At 43.3% G+C, this 20,507-nt stretch overlaps 1 protein-coding gene across 1 annotated transcript in view; it reads left to right on the plus strand.

Annotated features, from left to right (window-relative positions):
• The window catches only part of ITPKA (inositol-trisphosphate 3-kinase A), a 104,714-nt gene that overhangs the window by 51,768 nt on the left and 32,439 nt on the right, over positions 1 to 20,507 (plus strand). The window contains exon 2 of the mRNA XM_056546787.1: positions 18,497 to 18,587. Within this exon, the coding sequence (XP_056402762.1) occupies positions 18,497 to 18,587 (91 nt within the window). The remainder of the gene's footprint in view (positions 1 to 18,496; positions 18,588 to 20,507) is intronic.

Genomic DNA, 20,507 nt, shown 5'->3' on the forward strand with positions numbered 1-20,507 from the left:
TACACTACAACAATCCTGCCCTCTCTTATATGCAGTACACTACAGTAATCCTGCCCTCTCTTATATGCAGTACACTATAACAATCCTGTCCTCTCTTATATGCAGTACACTATAACAATCCTGTCCTCTCTTATATGCAGTACACTACAGTAATCCTGTCCTCTCTTATATGCAGTACACTATAACAATCCTGTCCTCTCTTATATGCAGTACACTATAACAATCCTGTCCTCTCTTATATGCAGTACACTATAACAATCCTGCCCTCTCTTATATGCAGTACACTACAACAATCCTGTCCTCTCTTATATGCAGTACACTACAACAATCCTGTCCTCTCTTATATGCAGTACATTACAACAATCCTGTCCTCTCTTATATGCAGTACACTATAACAATCCTGTCCTCTCTTATATGCAGTACACTACAGTAATCCTGTCCTCTCTTATATGCAGTACACTATAACAATCCTGTCCTCTCTTATATGCAGTACACTATAACAATCCTGTCCTCTCTTATATGCAGTACACTACAGTAATCCTGTCCTCTCTTATATGCAGTACACTATAACAATCCTGTCCTCTCTTATATGCAGTACACTATAAGAATCCTGTCCTCTCTTATATGCAGTACACTACAGTAATCCTGTCCTCTCTTATATGCAGTACACTATAACAATCCTGTCCTCTCTTATATGCAGTACACTACAACAATCCTGTCCTCTCTTATATGCAGTACACTACAGTAATCCTGTCCTCTCTTATATGCAGTACACTATAACAATCCTGTCCTCTCTTATATGCAGTACACTATAACAATCCTGTCCTCTCTTATATGCAGTACACTACAGTAATCCTGTCCTCTCTTATATGCAGTACACTATAACAATCCTGTCCTCTCTTATATGCAGTACACTACAACAATCCTGTCCTCTCTTATATGCAGTACACTACAGTAATCCTGTCCTCTCTTATATGCAGTACACTATAACAATCCTGTCCTCTCTTATATGCAGTACACTATAACAATCCTGTCCTCTCTTATATGCAGTACACTATAACAATCCTGTCCTCTCTTATATGCAGTACACTATAACAATCCTGTCCTCTCTTATACATTTCTGCTACACGTCATGTGTGAAATGACCTTCCTTCACACTGTATATTATTGAGGCCATGTCTCTTGTTTAGTTCAGTGTATCTGTGCCATGTACCACAAACCAGGGGATTCCTTTGTGTAAAATAAGAGACTTGCCTAACCACATCCTGCTTGTTTCTGGTTTGCTTTATTGTTACAACATGTAATGGTGCCTCAGCATACAATATTATTTGGTTCCGGGACGACCATTGTATGTTGACACCTCTGTATGTTTAGTCCAAAACTCTATGAAAAACTGGTAATTGGTTCAGAAACCCCCAAAATATCTGACCAAAATAAGAAAACAATGAAAAATGAAAAAAAATAAGCACAAAATAATACAAATAAACCATGTCATTACTTTTAATAATCAGAAGTAGGAACTGGAAGCTGGTTAATCACTTATCTGAAGGGTGTAAGCATTGGCAGAGAGTAAAATAGTGGCCGCACAGGGCTACTACCAATATCATTCACAAGGACACGTAGTCCAATGCTTTGTGTGAATATAGCAGTAGTATACCTTTTTGACCACTGCTCATTTATCGTCAATGATTATGAAGGATAGAGCTGCGTAACAGCACTTTATTATTGCTAACAGTTCCATAGACAGTGAATGCATACTACTTCTCCATTGGGGTCCCAGCGGTAGGACCCCCAGTAATTACAAATAAATAAGTTGACCCTATCGTATGTTGGGGCCATTGTATGTTGAGGGAAAACTGTACATTTTGTTAAACCCAAAAAAAAAAAATAATATATAATAATTTCTTATGCTCCAGGTCACAAGGTCAGAAACCATGCTTTGACACCTCATTATAATTTCAGTGGAAATGTCATGAACAGTCTGCAAAACAAAAAGTAGGGTCATCTGAAGTGAAGGTATATAAGGACTACAGAAGCCCAATGAAAATGCACAAACCTTTTAGAGTATGAACTTCGACTTTTGACTATGTTCCTGTCTGCTAGCAGCTTGTTCCAGCCAGCACGGACCTGTAACCATCTTGGCTAGCTGATCTTATAGCATCTGCTCTACTAATAAACACCTAGTCAGCTCTGCTGCATCTCATGCTATCAGTTTGCCCCTTCTGCCTGCCTGGCCAGCTGCCACTTGTGGCACAGTGGGTTGACACCCATGGGGCATTACAATAATGTACAGTGATCCCTCAACTTACAATGGCCTCAACATACAATCGTTTCAACATACAATGGTCTTTTCTGGACCATTGTAACTTGAAACCAGACTCAACATACAATGCTACGGAATCTGCGAAACGTGTCAATGGCTGGAAGAACCGACCAATCAGAATGGACATTCACTGGTAAAACCCATGTATTACTGAAGAGCATACACTCACTGGTGTCTGGTAGCGCCCCCTACAGTACAGGGAGGTATTACATGTTCTGTACTCTTTACCTGTACCAGGGTTAGCTGCTCCTTTGGACACCAGGTGAGGGCGGCTCCATTTATTTTTTTTTTTTTAGGACATTGTGTGTTCTGTACAGGACCCTGAAGAAGCTTCTGTCCTCTACATAAACCAGTGTTTCCCAAAGAAGGTGCCTCCAGCTGTTGCAAAACTACAATTCCCAGCATGCCCGGACAGCCTTTGGCTGTCCGGGCATGCTGGGAGTTGTAGTTTTGAAACAGCTGGAGGCACCCTTGTTGGGAAACACTGAAATAGACAGTGACTTACAGCTCCCAGCAGCTCTTTATTACTTTTATATGTAAGGATTTGCTTTATCTGTATTAGTTTTCTACTTAATTTTCTTTAATCCTCACTTTTTCTTATTTTTGGATGACATTTTGGTGGCTTCAGAACCAATTACCAGGTTTCCATAGAGTTATGGTCTCAACATACAATGGTTTCAACATACAATGGTCGTCCTGGAACCGATTAATATTGTAACTTGAGGGACCACTGTATTTGTCGGCCTGGTTTCTGGCTTTTTAAAGGTTTGAAAGCAGAAGAACTAACAGTCTAAAGTTGACCTTACATGTAAAAGTGAGCTTAATAGCTGAACTCTATACACAAACAACTGTTCATAATGGCCGAAGGCAGATTAATACCCGTTGAAGCAGTAAAATATTTTATTGTGGACTTTTTCGGACATTGTCTGCTCTTTCTTTTTTTGGACAAATATTTGCCAATTTGAGGGAGCCCACTCTGTTTGCACACTTCACACTTCATAACACTTTCAACATCATTAAAGGGGTAGTCCAGTGGTGAAAAACTTATCCCCTATCCTAAGGATAGGGGATAAGTTTGAGATCGCGGGGGGTCCGACCGCTGGGGCCCCCTGCGATCTCTCTGTACGGGCCCCGGCTCTCCGCCGAGATAGCGGGTGTCGACCCCTGCACGAAGCGGCGGCCGACACGCCCCCTCAATACATCTCAATGGCAGAGCCGGAGATTGCCGAAGGCAGCGCTTCGGCTCTGCCATAGAGTTGTATTGAGGGGGCGTGTCGGCCGCCGCCTCGTGCGGAGGTCGACACGCCCCCTTCCCGCGGGCTGTCGGGGCTCCGTACAGGAGATCGCAGGGGGCCCCAGCGGTCGGACCCCCCGCGATCTCAAACTTATCCCCTATCCTTAGGATAGGGGATAAGTTGCTCACCACTGAATCACCACTGGACTACTCCTTTAAGTGCTGAACTCAGCTATGTTTGAAAATCCCATAGACAATGGATGGAGCAGTGGCCGAGCATGTATGCTGCTGGAGCTAGTTGGGATATGGCTCTGTCACACCACTCAAACACAGGAGAGGGGATCCTGCTTCTCTATGGCCCACATTTATTATTGTCTTTAGACTGTTTTTTGTGTCTAAAAAAGGCGCAAAAAAGGCGCAAGCAGGGTTTTTTGCGCCTTTTTTTTGCCCCTTTTTGTTTACAGATTTCTGCTGATTTTGAGTTGCGATCCACTGATTTTGAGTTGCAGTCCACTGATTTTGAGTTGCGATCCACTGATTTTGAGTTGCAATCCACTGATTTTGAGTTGCAATCCACTGATTTTGAGTTGCAATCCACTGATTTCGGCAATACCCATGATATAGAAGGGATTTATCATTGCGCCTTTTTGTAAAAAGGAGCAAATAAAAGGCGCAAAACCATTGAAAAGTCACTAAAACTACACCAGCCCAGACATGGTGTAGCTTTTTGGTGTATGTGTAGACAGAAATTTTAGAAAATGTGGACCTGCACAAAAATGTATCAAAGCTCTTTTTCCTTTTAATAAAATTTGGTGCTCCTACACATTATCAGCACACACAAAAAAAGGTGTAAAAAAAATGCTTAACTTGCACTGCAATGATAAATGTGGGCCTATATCTCTATAGCTCACCCATAAAACTAAGAGCAGCATCATGGAAATTATAGAGCAGTACTGTGCAGTCTAAGCTGTGAATCTTCACTTCCTGCAACGTCTTCAAGGACACATTTACCACAAGCCTCTTCTTGGCCGCACAATGCATGGGCACCCTTATTTATGCAAGATATTTATAATAAATTGTCTTGTTTCTGAATAGGTCAGAACTCTGTTCTCCAAAATTTTTTGAATTTGCTTGTGGATCTCGTTCTGAGCAATTAGAGAAAAGAACAGACCGTGGTTTCTTGCAGTCTCAGTTTTTTGGCCCAGTGTCTTTGCGATAAAGTTGCGATAAGGGCTGTTATGCTGTCACCTGTCTGATCTTGCATCAAAACAGCATTCCTTAAAGTTGCTCATGAAGGCCTCACCCAGTAGCAGTATGGACAAACACACCTTATTTAAGAGGGTGCCAACATTTTAGATTGCCAAAAACAAAAGGAGTGGTACTGCAAATTATAGCTTGTCCTTTAAGTTTTTAATTTGATGAGCTGATGTTATCTGAAATTATTTTATAAAGAGCCTGCAGTCATGTTACTACTCCTGACTAGAAGATAACACTATTGCTTATTAGGTTGTGGTAAGAAAGAGCAATAATGGGGGCGTTATAGTGTTTGTCTTTGTACAGGTTAGTATTATCTAGTTGCTGTAGACAACAGTCTTGTTCTTATTTGCACTTGTATTTATACAAGACCCCTATGAGAAAGGGCACATGGGAAGCAAAAGTGTGATATACATGTTTAGGTTATAGAATTAGTGTTATACCGAGACTTCATGTATAATGTCACTGAAGCCTTCTTGCAAGATTTGCTCTATACTCTTGAATTACTCCTTTAATGGGAACCAATCATCAGATTTTACCCTATATAACGCTTGGCAAAGCGTTATATAGGGTAAAATCTTTATTTTCACCATTTCCGGGGGACGCTCCTGCCCCCAGGGATGGTGAAGATATGAAGTTATAAACTAGTCACCGCCGCCGCCGTAAGTAGTCACCTGGGCGGGGAGCTCTTCTCACCTACTCCCGTTCTTCGGCCGGGAGCGACGCCCCCTCCGCTTGATTGATGGGCAGCGTCATCGCTCTGCTCCGTCTGTTCAGTGAGTGGAACAATGACGCGGCCCGTCAATCAAGCGGAGGGGGCGTCGCTCCCGGCTGAAGAACGGGAGTAGGGGAGAAGAGCTCCCCGCCCAGGTGACTACTTACGGCGGCGGCGGTGACTAGTTTATAACTTCATATCTTCACCATCCCTGGGGGCAGGAGCGTCCCCCGGGGATGGTGAGGACAACAATTTTACCCTATATAACGCTTTGCCAAGCATTATATAGGGTCAAATCTGATGATTGGTTCCCTTTAAAGGGGTACAGCGTTGTTCCAGTGTTTGGAACGTTTTGTTCCAAATGCAGGGTGCAGTGGGCCAGGGGTTGTGACATCACAGCCATGCCCCTCGTGATATCACACCACACCCCCTCAATGCAAGTCTATAGGAGGGGGCGTGGCAGCTGCCACGCCCCCTCCTATACACTTGCATTGAGGGGTGTGGTGTGATATCATGAGGGGCGTGGCCGTGACATCACAACCCCTTACCCACCGCACCCAACGTTCTAAACGAACATCGGGTGCTGCACAGATATCGCGGGGCTCCCAGCTGCGGGATCCCCATGATCAGGCATCTTATCCCCTATCATTTGGATGGGGGATAAGATGTCTAGGGGCAAAGTACCCCTTTAAGCAATTGGTCATTGGTGCTGAAGATGTTTGCCATAGATTCTCTTTTTTTTCTGGCTAACACAGTACCATACTAGTTTTACTGTACAATTCACAGGGTAAAACCTGCATGAGAACCACATCAAAATCAATGCATACAAGATTTATAAATGGTGTGTCATACCTGGTTGTTGCACCCCCCTGCCCAGAGACCGCCGTCGCCCCCCTTGCCCAGAGACCGCCACCGCCGCTGCCCCATTGCCTCCCCCATCCCCGGTTTTATAATAACCTGTTCCCGGGGTCCGCGCTACTTCTGGCTCCAGCGGCGTCCTGCGCTGTCACTGTGCACACTGACGGTGACGTCGCATTGAGGACGTCACTCGTCATTGCGCAGCGCACAGCAACAGAGCAGGATGCTGCAGGAGCCAGAAGTAGCACGGACCCCGGGAACAGGTAATTATAAAACTGGGGACGGGGAGGCAATGGGGCGGCGGCGGTCGTCTCTAGCCGGGGGAACGGGGCATTATCGGCATGGTAATTGCCAATACCCATAATGTCCAAAATCTTGAATATCGGCCGATAATCGGTTGATCCCTATTGCACAGTAGTCTGCATTGTAGTCTGGACCGCCCCATAGTTCACTATTATCAGTGGTAGAAGGGCAACAATAAAGAGATGGGGCTACAGGAAGAAAGCAAAGCTCATCAGATAATGAAAGTTTACAACACATTTGCTTATCCTGAGAGTCACCAGTCATTTTAATGTGTATCACAATAGTTCCCTATATATTTGGCCTAAGATTCCCTTTCTGTGGCGGAATCATTTCATCCCATTCCATGTTACCTGGCACAGATTTTTATGATGCTCCAGTTTCCTATTCTTTGGGGAAGTGCACTCATTTAAGTCATTTCCATTACTATTTTAGAGCTGGCATTGGAGACATATAATTAGAAAGCTGATTAATGGGAGGAAAACATATTAAGTTGTCACTAAGTCATTTAAGTTGGTGACTCTGGGGAAAAGTTATATATTGAAGGATCTCATCATCTTCTGAAAACCAACGGGAAATGGTGTGAAGAGAGCAATGTGGTTCGTGTACATTGTCTTCAGTTGTCAAAAGTTTAAATAATGGAGACCGATGAGGAAGTTGAATCTGTAGATGCTGGTGTAGTGAATATTAATGTTATACAAAGTCTGGACAGTAAGGTAAGTCGTGCTCTGTTTTATGCTTGACCTTTTTTTTAGAATTAAAGACACTGTCTGGTTTGGAAAACCCAATTTTAGGTTCTCCATTTGGGAACTAGCCAGAGCAGCAGAGGGGCTACAGAGAGCTTATCTTGCTGTGCAGAATCCATTACGTTTGTGCGTTAGCCAATTGATTTCCGTGAGAACTGTGTAATGCTTCCTTTACCCTGCGGGGGCACTGCAGGGAAATATAAATACGTCCTGCTGGATTCTTCCACCAATCAGAAAATCACTTGATCCAAGGTTCAAACAGAGGGACATCCTGTAATCTGTTTATTGAGAGGGGGCCCTTCTAACAGAAAGCTATTGTTCAAAGCAGACAATGTTTTTAAAGGGGTTATCCAGGAAAAAACTTTTTTTTTTATATATCAACTGGCTCCAGAAAGTTAAACAGATTTGTAAATTACTTCTATTAAAAATCTTAACCCTTCCAGTACTTATGAGCTTCTGAAGTTAAGGTTGTTCTTTTCTGTCTAAGTGTTCTCTGATGACACCTGTCTCGGGAATCGCCCAGTTTAGAAGAGGTTTGCTATGGGGATTTGCTTCTAAACTGGGCGTTTCCCGAGACACGTGTCATCAGAGAGCACTTAGACAGAAAAGAACAACCTTAACTTCAGAAGCTCATAAGTACTGAAAGGATTAAGATTTTTTAATAGAAGTAATTTACAAATCTGTTTAACTTTCTGGAGCCAGTTGATATATATATATATAAAAAAGTTTTTTCCCGGATAACCCCTTTAAGGCCATGTTTACATCTCAATTTGCTAACATGTTCCACGACTATGTATGGACCATTTTCCGAGAGTATACGAGTGAACGGGGTCCTAAAGCGTGTTTTTCTGCACTTTAGGGTCTCAGCCCAAACATGTTATCTTCCCCATTGTTCCTACCATCTCAGTTGAAGTCAATGGAGCCTGTGCCTATACATGTATACATTGGCATTCCATTTTACAAGTTGTCAACATACACATGAAATGTGTTGGCAAATGAACTCAGTCTAACTAGTACATTGGAACTAAAGTCTCTTGTTTATCTGTCTTTTAGTTTATAATATAAAAAATATTATTGTGCAAATTGGATGAAAACATTATATGCATTCTTTTATACTGATCTTCTATCTATGCTATAAACTCACATTCATGGCTGCAGCTGCCCTGAGCTGTCCATTGAAAAAGCACATATGGCTGTATACGGCGCATTTCAGCTGTAGTGAGTGAATTTTATGTGCCTTATAGGTGTATTCCTATCTCAAATCAAATTAATGTTTGACAGATGCATATCCCATCTCTGGGACCTGCACCTAATAAAAACAATCTACACTCAGAATATAAATACTTTGCATCAATATAATATACAGTGATCCCTCAACTTACAATGGTCTTTTCTGGACCATTGTAAGTTGAAACCAGACTCAACATACAATGCTACGGACAGTCCAGATCTGTGAAACGTGTCAATGGCTGGAAGAACCGACCAATCAGAATGGACATTCACTGGTAAAACCCATGTATTACTGAAGAGCATACACTCACTGGTGTCTGGGAGCGCCCCCTACAGTACAGGGAGGTATTACATGTTCTGTACTCTTTACCCGTATTACTGAAGCGTATGCACTGACTGGTGTCTGGTAGCGCCCCCTACAGTACAGGGAGGTATTACATGTTCTGTACTACTCTTTATCTGTATTACTGAAGTGTATGCACTGACTGGTGTCTGGTAGCGCCCCCTACAGTACAGGGTGGTATTACATGTTCTGTACTCTTTAACTGTACCAGGGTTAGCTGTTCCTTTGGACACCAGGTGAGGGCGACTCCATGTTACTTTTTTAGGACATTGGACATTGCGTGTACTATACAGGACCCCGAAGAAGCTCCTGTCCCCTACATAGACCAGTGTTTCCCAAGCAGGGTGCCCCCAGCTGTTGCAAAACTACAACTCCCAGCATGCCCGGACAGCCTTTGGCTGTCCGGGCATGCTGGGAGTTGTAGTTTTGCAACAGCTGGAGGCTCCCTGCTTGGGAAACACTGACATAGACAGTGATTTACAGCTCCCAGCAGATCTTTCTTACATTTATATGTAAGGATTTGCTTTAGCTATATTAGTTTTCTACTTATTTTTCTTTCATTCTCATGTTTTCTTTTTTTGGATGACATTTTGGTGGCTTCAGAACCAATTACCAGGTTTCCATAGAGTTCTGGTCTCAACATACAATGGTTTCAACATACAATGGTCGTCTCAGAACCAATTAATATTGTAACTTGAGGGACCGCTGTATTATGCAAACCCTACTTTTAAATGTAGTTGTAAAAGAGGTAAATGAAGGTACCAATACTGTAGCTTAATGTAATAAATTCATCAGATACGGCCATGTCTGGGCTAAAGATTAGTATTTGTGTCTTATCTCAATAGATAAGATAAAAGCCTTTTTTTACACATACATTCTATCAGTCTAATATTAGGCTTTGTCCAAATTTTGTTTTGAGCCTATATCTGGTCATACATTTTGGGTATTGTTTACATCTGTCGTGACACTATGTTTGTGTCAGAGAATATGGCAGCCGCTATGCGGACATAAACCACATTGTATCCATTGATTTCAGGGACCGAAACAGTCTAAAAGTGACTATGTTCTGTATGTTTTTTTTAGGTGTGTGTTGTTTTTTTGTGGTTGGTCAAAAATGTGGTGGTCAAAAATGCAGGTTAGTTGAATCTATAAAAAAATATATATATATATTTATATGTGTAGAGATGGACCAACGTAGTCCATTGATTTCATTGGACTGACCATAGTGTAAACGTGACTTAGATTGTTATACTATTTGGCTGGTTTTCCAACTTAAGCAAAGTACAGTGGTCCCTCAAGTCACAATATTAATTGGTTCCAGGACGACCATTGTATGTTGAGACCATTGTATGTTGAGACCATAACTCTATGGAAACCTGGGAATTGGTTCTGAAGCCACCAAAATGTCATCCAAAAAATAGGAAAAAGTGAGGATTAAAGAAAAATAAGTAGATAACTAATATAGATAAAGCAAATCCTTACATAGAAAAGTAATAAAGATCTGCTGGGAGCTGTAAATCACTGTCTATTTCAGTGTTTCCCAACCAGGGTGCCTTCAGCTGTTGCAAAACTACAACTCCCAGCATGCCCGGACAGCCAAAGGCTGTCCGGGCATGCTGGGAGTTGTAGTTTTGCAAAAGCTGGAGGCAACCTCTTTGGGAAACACTGGTCTATGTAGAGGACAGGAGCTTCTTCAGGGTCCTGTACAGAACACGCAATGTCCTAAAATAAAGGAAAATGGAGCCGCCCTCACCTGGTGCCCAAAGGAGCAGCTTACCCTGGCACAGGTAAAGAGTACAGAACATGTAATACCTCCCTGTACTGTAGGGGGCGCTACCAGACACCAGTCAGTGCATGTACTTCAATAATACAGGTAAAGAGTACAGAAAACGTAGTACCTCCCTGTACTGTAGGGGGCGCTACCAGACACCAGTCAGTGCATGCACTTTAGAAATACAGGGGTTTTACCAGTGAAATATCCATTCTGATTGGTCGGTTCTTCCAGCCATTGACACGTTTTGCAGATTCCGTAGCATTGTATGTTGATTTCATATATATTTCATGTATGTTGATATTGTCTGGTTTCAAGTTACAATGGTCCAGAAAAGACCATTATATGTTGAAACTATTGTATGTTGAGGCCATTGTAAGTTGAGGGATCACTGTATGCACTGTCAAGTTAGGTGTGAACATAATCTTAGAATGCTTATTCAGCTGACAGCTATCTCTACGTATCCCCCCATACACATGTATGCTCGGCTGAGAGTGCATGTATTCGGAGAGGGGAGAAAGCCGCTGTAAGATACCTCTGGTGGCATCACAAAAAGATCAGCAGTTGAAATGAAACATACCTGATCCTTCTCTCTCCTGACATTTGTCATCAGGGGGAGAGTCAGGAGACCCCCGCATAGATTAGATGGTTGGGTGCATGGGGGCCTATGGACAAGTCTAAAGTACTTATTGCGGAATTCTTCCAGTATGTATCTCTGATGTGTCCAAAAATGAGATGTGAAGGTTATAGATTTAGACTTGTGCTATGATATAGGAGTTACAGAAGTGTGCCACCTTTTAATGTCTTTGTTTTCTTCGTTTGACCATGTCGTGTGTAAAGGCTGCCATAGACATATCGTAAGTCTACAAAAAAAAGCAGTTCTGATTCCCCTCCAATGTGCATGCTTATTCCGTATGTTATTTCAATAGTGGAAATAGTTACAGCGAGTTGTTGATATCTGGGGGAACAAAGATATAAAACAAGAACATTTGAACACATCCTTCTTTAACCAGGCCCCATAGATGACAACTTTATAGGGGTACTCTGGCACTTAGACATCTTATCCCCTATCCAAAGGATAGGGGATAAGATGCCTGATGACGGGGGTCCCGCCGCTGGGGACCTCCGTGATCTTGCACGCCGCACCCCGTTTAAAATCAGTCCCCGGAGCGTGTTCGCTCGGTCTGATAACTGTCGATCACGGGGCCGGCTGTCACGCCCCCTCCCATAGGCTTGCATTGAGGGGGGAGGAGGGTGACGTCACATGGGGCAGAGCCTTGACGTCACAAAGTTCCGGCCTTGTGATTGACAGTAATCAGACCCGGAGCGATCACGCTCCGGGGACTGATTTTAAACGGGGTGCGGTGTGCAAGATCACGGGAGTCCCCAGCGGCAGGACTCCCGCGATTTTATCCCCTATCCCCTTTGGATAGGGGATAAAATGTCTAAGCACCGGAGTACCCCTTTAAAGGGGGTTATCCAGAACAAAAAATAAAAAACTGCGCAACTTTCCTCCAAACGCAATGCCACCCCTGTTCTCAGGTTGTGTGTGGTATTACGACTTAGCTCTTTTCACTTCAATGGAACTGAGCTGCAATACCCCACACAAGCAGAGGACAGGAGTTGTGCTATTTTTCTAGTATTAAATAACCCCTTTAAGTCTTTTACAACTATAACTTTTTTTTTTTTTTTTTTTTTTTTAGAGGTTATGCTCTTTAGGACAGTTTTTAGACAGAGTGTGTTAGTATACATTCATTATATAGATCTGCAATAGACATGTATTGCTCATTTGTAATACTAATGGACTGTCTTCTGTGGAGGAAATTGAACTAGATAAGACATTCGCTTTGAAAAACAGATGCAATATTGGCAAAATACTGATAACATGGTGACTGAGGCTATACAGATGGCTTATGATGCATTTCTAATTTAATAGTTGTCCATTAAAGGGGTATTCCAGGCAAAACCTTTTTTTTTTATATATATCAACTGGCTCCGGAAAGTTAAACAGATTTGTATATTACTTACCGGTATATTAAAAAATCTTAATCCTTCCAATAGTTATTAGCTTCTGAAGTTTTCTGTCTAACTGCTCAATGATGATGTCACGTCCCGGGAGCTGTGCATGATGGGAGAATATCCCCATAGGAACTGCACAGCTCCCGGGACGTGAGTCATCAGAGAGCAGTTAGACAGAAAACAACAACAACTTCAGAAGCTAATAACTATTGGAAGGATTAAGATTTTTTAATAGGAGTAATTTACAAATCTGTTTAACTTTCCGGAGCCAGTTGATATATATATATATATATAAAAAAAAAGTTTTGGCCTGGAATACCCCTTTAACTTCGAATGAATGAAAGGAATGCAGGCGTACTTTTTAGAACGTGCATTTTCGTATATGGTTGGGGTTTTAGAGATCAGTCTTGTACAGAGCAGTGTCCAATAAAAAGAGAAAAATACACTTCTGAGCACTCACCTCTAAAGAAACTTCAATCTTTATTAAGCCATTAAAATGCAGTCAGAATCCTGGCAGATGAAAATGAAAAAAAAACGCTGCGGCATAGCCGGGCGTGCACGCCCGGCTATGCCGCGGTGGTTTTTTTTTCATTTTCATCTGCCAGGATTCTGACTGCATTTTAATGGCTTAATAAAGATTGAAGTTTTTTTTAGAGGTGAGTGCTCAGAAGTGTATTTTTCTCTTTTTATTGGACATTGTTTCATGCTGCATTTTCCAAGCTCCTTGCACCCCTCACCCTTGCTTTAGCTCCCCTATATCCACATTATTTTTTTTCTGTTTGCTTAGTTAGCGTCCAGTGGTGCCACCCGCAACTTTCCTCTATTGTGCCTTGTATAGAGCAGTGTGCTCTAAATGGGAAAATAAATACAATAGATAACAAAAAATAATCTGAAGGAGAATACAGCATGTATATTTTAGATTTTTGACTATGTGAGTACATGAAAGGGTACAAAAAACCACCTTAGAAGTGTTCTTAAAGGGGTAGTCCAGTGGTGAAAAACGTATCCCCTATCCTAAGGATAGGAGATAAGTTTGAGATCGGGGGGGGGGGGGGGGGGGGTCCGACCGCTGGGGCCCCCTGCGATCTCTCTGTACAGGGGCCAGGCTCTCCGGCCAGATATCGGGTGTCGACCCCCGCACTAAGCGGCGGCTGACACGCCCCTTCAATACATCTCTATGGCAGGGTCGGAGATTGCCGAAGGCAGCGCTCCGGCTCTGCCATAGAGTTGTATTGAGGGGGCGTGTCGGCCGCCGCTTCGTGCGGGGGTTGACACGCCCCCTTCGCGCGGGCTGTAGGGGCTCCGTACAGGAGATCGCAGGGGGCCCCAGCGGTCGGACCCCCCCGCGATCTGCAACTTATCCCCTATCCTTAGGATAGGGGATAAGTTGTTCACCACTTGTTCACTACTGGACTACTCCTTTAAAGAAAGCACAATTTGCATCTAATTGCAGTAATATATTAAAAATGATGAAGAAGCAACATACTTTCTGTACTTGATGATTTGATAAAAGGCTTGTGCTACCAGAATGGTTTCAGCATTGTGAATAGTATTATTTTCTAAGATTGAACAGGATGTTCTAGATATCTTACTAGCACTTGTTCTACAATTATTTATGTTTATCCCTGCCAAAAGTGAGCTTGTACACTCTGCAAAAAATGCTAAAATTTACTGAATCCCAAATGTCGGAAAAAGCCTTATATCACCTTAAAGGGGTATTCCAGGCAAAAACTTTTTTTTATATATCAACTGGCTCCGGAAAGCTAAACAGATTTGTAAATTACTTCTATTAAAAAATCTTAATCCTTCCAATAGTTATTAGCTTCTGAAGTTTTCTGTCTAACTGCTCAATGATGATGTCACGTCCCGGGAGCTGTGCATGATGGGAGAATTTCCCCATAGGAGCTGGACAGCTCCCGGGACGTGAGTCATCAGAAAGCAGTTAGACAGAAAACAGCAACTCAACTTCAGAAGCTAATAACTATTGGAAGTATTGGATTAAGATTTTTTAATAGAAGTAATTTACAAATCTGTTTAACTTTCCGGAGCCAGTTGATATATAAAAAAAAGTTTTTGCCTGGAATACCCCTTTAAATAGGATCAGTTACAAGTCCATTAAAAAATCCTGAGACTGTGACTGTAAGGCTATGTTCACATCTCAGAATATCCACACGGAAAATCTCTGTACAGACATTCCGCAGACTGCGGGCGCCGGCATAACATGCTGATGCTAGGTCTGCACAGGAATGCACCCATGCAGAGTGTGGGAATGCACCCATGCCATCTCATATGCATTCCATGCAGAGTCAGCAGAAAGAATGGACAGGTTAATTCGTTCTGCGGACATGGAAATTGGAATTTTCGTGCCAGAAACATCTGGAGCAGAAATTCTGCCATGTGCACAGCTCAGCAGCAGAGTCCTATTGAATATAATGGGACTCTGCTGCTGCTGAATCTCCGTGCAGAATTCCAATGCAGAATCCGCATGGAAATCCCAAAGTGTGAGCATATGAAAAGAGATAAAAAGCAACAAAAGGTGCGCATCTAGTGAGGACCGTCTAGGTAAATTGTACAAGGTAAAAGCAAAATGGGTCCTTACCCTTGGGTGTTGCGCTAAGAGCACAACACCTACAGTGGCGTCTGGACTGAATGAATAGCCGGACAGCTGCCACGAGGAACTTCCCGGGGTGATGTCAGTCTCGCCGGTAACGAGGCTTAGGTAGAAAAATGAAAAGGTGTTCCCCTCAATGACCGCGCTAGTCCATGTGTATATAGACATGCATTTATTGAAACATCAAAGGCAACGCGTTTCAACCCCGGACAGGGGTCTTCATCAGGCATTGTATACTATGCCTGATGAAGACACCTGTCCGGGGTTGAAACGCGTTGCCTTTGATGTTTCAATAAATGCATATCTATCTACCCATGGACTAGCGCCGTCATTGAGGGGAACACCTTTTCATTTTTCTACCTATACGAAGTGTGAACATAGCCTTAAGGTGCTAGTTGTCACTACTGGGTGATGCAGCTGGCTATCTATTTTCCCTACAGTAATACATAGAGCGATAGTCGCCCTTTGTTAGTGTCTCCAGCTTATCAAGGTGGATGTACTGTATAACATCTGTATGACCTAACAGAGCATATGTAGCAGGACAGACCCTCTGCAGCACCATCCATGTGGAACATATTGTGCATATGACTGCTCCTGAGTATCCCACTTTTTTCTGATGTGGGCTGTTTCACAAATTCAGGAGCTTCAGTAACAGACTTTATATGCTTAGCTTTTCAGTTACTAAAATAGTTTTAGAATAAAATATCTACAGAATATGATATCCATATGCAAACTTGCCGACAGTTCCAAACTTCCCAATTTTCACTCAACAGAGGGAGGTTTTGGAGCATTTCTGGTTTTTTTGGGAGCATCAAGTAATTTTTTTTTTCTGAAAGTAAGTCAGAATTGTAATGCATTTGCAGTAGTAAACCTTCACCATTGTATTATTGGTGTAACTGTAAATCCTCATGTTTTAGGCCAAAAAATTTTGCAAAATATAGTAAACTGTTCATTACATACTGTTTAACATATACTACATAGAATTTCCACACATCAGAGTGAAAGAGGTTCGTGAACTCTCTTAGGACTCATTCATAAAGTATAAACTTCCCTATTAAATTCTATTAGTACATGACCCCCGAAATGGGCCCTTGGATGGCAGAGTTGTAGTGGGCCTCCTGTCAATCAGGCTGAGTAGCTCACTTGCGTTGGTTATACATTTTAGACATTTGTTTGGCTGACACCTATGTCTTGATTCCCCCATAGATTTACATGTTCAGCCAAGGGTGCATATAGTCTTACAGGGAGACGGGAGAAAGCCAGCTTCATTCTTGGCTGCCTAGTCTTGGCTGCTGCACTCAGCCCAACGAATGCCAACTGGGAGACGAGACGTACAGCATATGCCTCACCGCTCATTGTGCAGGAGCTGGGTCTCCTGTCTCTGATAGACATTCCTGCTCCCATAAGTAATCAGTTTGCCCAAAATATACTCCCGAAAATTTGTATTTAGACAAATAAATAAAAAATGTAAAAAACTAATTATATTAGGTTTGAATCGATTCGCTCTACTTACAATGTCTGTGCCTGTGATCAGGGGCTTTTTAGTACCAGCAGTAAGTAGAGGCCATACTGTAGTGCTATAACTATAGACACAAGACACATAACAGCAGTGTGATTATTCCATGTTGGGTTGTACTATATGTCATCAAAAACATTTTAGAAAAAGGAAGATGATGTGAAAATTCTTAAAAACAAATGAGGTTCCACTTACAAGAATACAAAGGCTTTAGCTACAAATAAACAAATGCAGAAGTACAATGTGTACATTTGCATGTGTGTAATGTCTTGTTTGTTATAGGTCAAGTGATAGGAATGACTTGCATCAGCGGATTTCCCACATTTCCCCGAATTATATAAAATTATGTAAACCACTAGAAGCTTGTAGAGGAGCTTTGAGTCATCGCCAAGAGCGCAGGTTATGGGCACCTCCTAATGTGTAATGATTATTTCATGTTTGTGCAGTGGTGTTCAGCATTGTTTATTCAGATATTCCAGTTTACCAGGCTCTGCTAGGTCATATAGATGACAGTCTATTCTACAGAAGGAAAAGTAAAAAGTCATCACCAAAATGCTGCAGATTATACCTACAGAAATTTTCCACAGCATGTCAAGTTTTGGATTTTCATTGCGGATTCTATCCCTTTAAGGGTACGGTCACACGGGCGGATTTATTTGGGGATTTCCCGCTGCGTATTTGAAAGGGTGCGGGCTCTTCTCGGCTGTCCGCAGCAGATTTTCCACTGCGGAATTTACGCTGCAGAAAATCTGCTGCAAGCCCCAAGCTGCGGACAGTCGAGAAGAGCCCATCCCCCTTTCAAATACACAGTGGGAAACCCGCAAATAAATCAACCCGTGTGAACGTACCCTTAAAGTAATAGGGGGTCAAATCGGCAGTGAATCTGCACATTCACAGCAAAATCCCTGCTGGATTTGTGTCAGGGCTACATTTAGTGCGTAAGCTGGGGGAATGTATCTGTAAATATGTATATGTCACCACATATCTTGAAATAGTACAGTATAAATTATCTATTGGCCAACATGCAAAGTTTTTTTATGCCGTGGCCAAGTGTATTGCAAAGAGCATCGCGCATTATGGTATTCCTGCCTGTACATGGAGCAGATCAGAGAGAGTATCCAACTGCGCTTATGCTGAACATGCACAATGAATGAGGTGAGAACACAGCCTAAGGCTAGGTTCACATCAAGATTAGTGCCACCACGGCACAGATATGATTATTGAAGCTGAAATCGGCTGCATTCGTTACTTTTCTGGCCCGCACAGACCCGATTGTGGTCAGCTAGGGGGGTAATTTTTTGAGTGTATTCTTCTTTTGACTCCAAATCAAAAGTTGGATATGCTATGATCGGGTCTGTGCGGCCATAGAGATGAATGGCGTCAGTGCCTATCCCTGCACGACTGCAGCCGATTTCAGCTTTAAAAATCGTATCTGTGCCATGGAAGCGCTAATCTTGATCTGAATCGGGCCTAAGACGGATAATCACATTTCTTTTTCTAGGTGCGTGTATTATATCACAGTATTTTTCTTTTGTGTTCTGTTACAAAACATTTATTGTCTCCCGTTTGCTTGCAGAACAAATCTTGGCAGAAAATCAGAACCATTGTGAACATTCCTGTTATCAGCCCTTTCAAAAGACGCTGGGTGCAGCTTGCTGGTCATACAGGTGAGTCTGTGGAGATATAGTTTAACTTAGGGACATTAAAAAACCCTGAGAGAATTTTAGACAGCTCTAGATTATGGTTCTTAAGGTGACCACACACTTTAGATATTTTACCATAATGTAGGGGATGTAGGCTAAAGACCCACCACTTGTTTCTATTGGAAAATTCTTTGGTTATGCAGATACGTTGCAGAAATTTCTACAACTATTTCTGCATCTATATGGTATTTGCAGCAATTCAACATTCTGCAAAAACAGCTCCATTCAGGGGGTTGGAGTGGGGGAAATGCCGAGGCAGTCAGTAAATAACTGAGCGGAGCAGTTCCTGGGGGGGACAGTGGCCCTCATTTACTTAGAAAATCGGGTTGTAAGTCTATGTTGCTTTCTTACCAGATTGCTTTTTTCCCCTGGTATTTATTATTATGTCGCATCCTGTTTGTCGCACGTGGGTTTTGTTGGTTTTGGTTTCCAACTCCTCTGAGTTGTCGGGGAAAAATCCACCACAATTGAACAAATTCGGGTTGGAAAGCTTTATAAATACGTGGGAAAGCTCAGAAATGTCAGGTTATGCCCCTTTTTCGGGTTTGGTAGAATCCACATGGGGTCCGTCGGGAAAATTTTTTGCATCTTGTCGCACAATGTCTGCGACATATCGCAGACAAAGATGCGACAAAAAAACCCGACAAAACAAGTCGGGTTTAGAATAGTACCGTATATACTCGAGTATAAGCCGACCCGAGTATAAGCCGAGACCCCCTAATTTCAACCCAAAATCCCAGGAAAAGTTATTGACTCGAGTATAAGCCTAGGGTGGGAAATACATCATCCCCCCCTGTCATCATCCAGACCCGTCATTAACATCCTCATCATCATCCCCTTGTCATCATCCCACACATCCCCCCTTCATCATCCCCTTATCATCCCACACATCCCCCCTTCATCATCCCCTTATCATCCCACACATCCCCCCTTCATCATCCCCTTGTCATCATCCCACACATCCCACCTTCATCATCCCCTTATCATCCCGCACATCCCCCCTTCATCATCCCCTTATCATCCCACACATCCCCCCTTCATCATCCCCTTGTCATCATCCCACACATCCCCCCTTCATCATCCCCTTGTCATCATCCCACACATCCCCCCTTCATCATCCCCTTGTCATCATCCCACACATCCCCCCTTCATCATCCTCTTGTTGTCATCCACACCCCCCCCTTCATCATCCTCTTGTCATCATCCCCCCCCCCTTCATCATCCTCTTCTCATCATTCGCCCTCAGTGGTCTTCAACCTGCGGACCTCCAGAGGTTTCAAAACTACAACTCCCAACAAGCCCGGGCAGCCATCGGCTGTCCGGGCTTGCTGGGAGTTGTAGTTTTGAAACCTCCGGAGGTCCGCAGGTTGAAGACCACTGCGGCCTTCGACATCATCCAGCCCCCTCTCACCCCCTTTAGTTCTGAGTACTCACCTCCGCTCGGCGCTGGTCCGGTCCTGCAGGGCTGTCCGGTGAGGAGGTGGTCCGGTGGGATAGTGGTTCCGGGCTGCTATCTTCACCGGGGGCCTCTCTTCTCCGCGCTTCCGGCCCGGAATAGAGGCGTTGCCTTGACAACAACGCAGAAGTACGTTGGCAATGAACGCACCTCTGCGTCGTTGTCAACGCAACGTGACTATTCTGAGGCCGGGCCCGAAGCGCTTAGAAGAGGCCTCCCCGGTGAAGATAGCAGCCCGGAACCACTATCCCACCGGACCACCTCCTCTCCGGACAGTCCTGCAGCACCGGACCAGCGCCGAGCGGAGGTGAGTACTGTACAGAACTAAAGGGGGGTGAGAGGGGGCTGGATGATGTCGAAGGCCGCAGTGGTCTTCAACCTGCGGACCTCCGGAGGTTTCAAAACTACAACTCCCAGCAAGCCCGGAC

The sequence above is a fragment of the Hyla sarda genome, chromosome 11, assembly GCF_029499605.1.
Source record: "Hyla sarda isolate aHylSar1 chromosome 11, aHylSar1.hap1, whole genome shotgun sequence".
NCBI lineage: Eukaryota > Metazoa > Chordata > Amphibia > Anura > Hylidae > Hyla > Hyla sarda.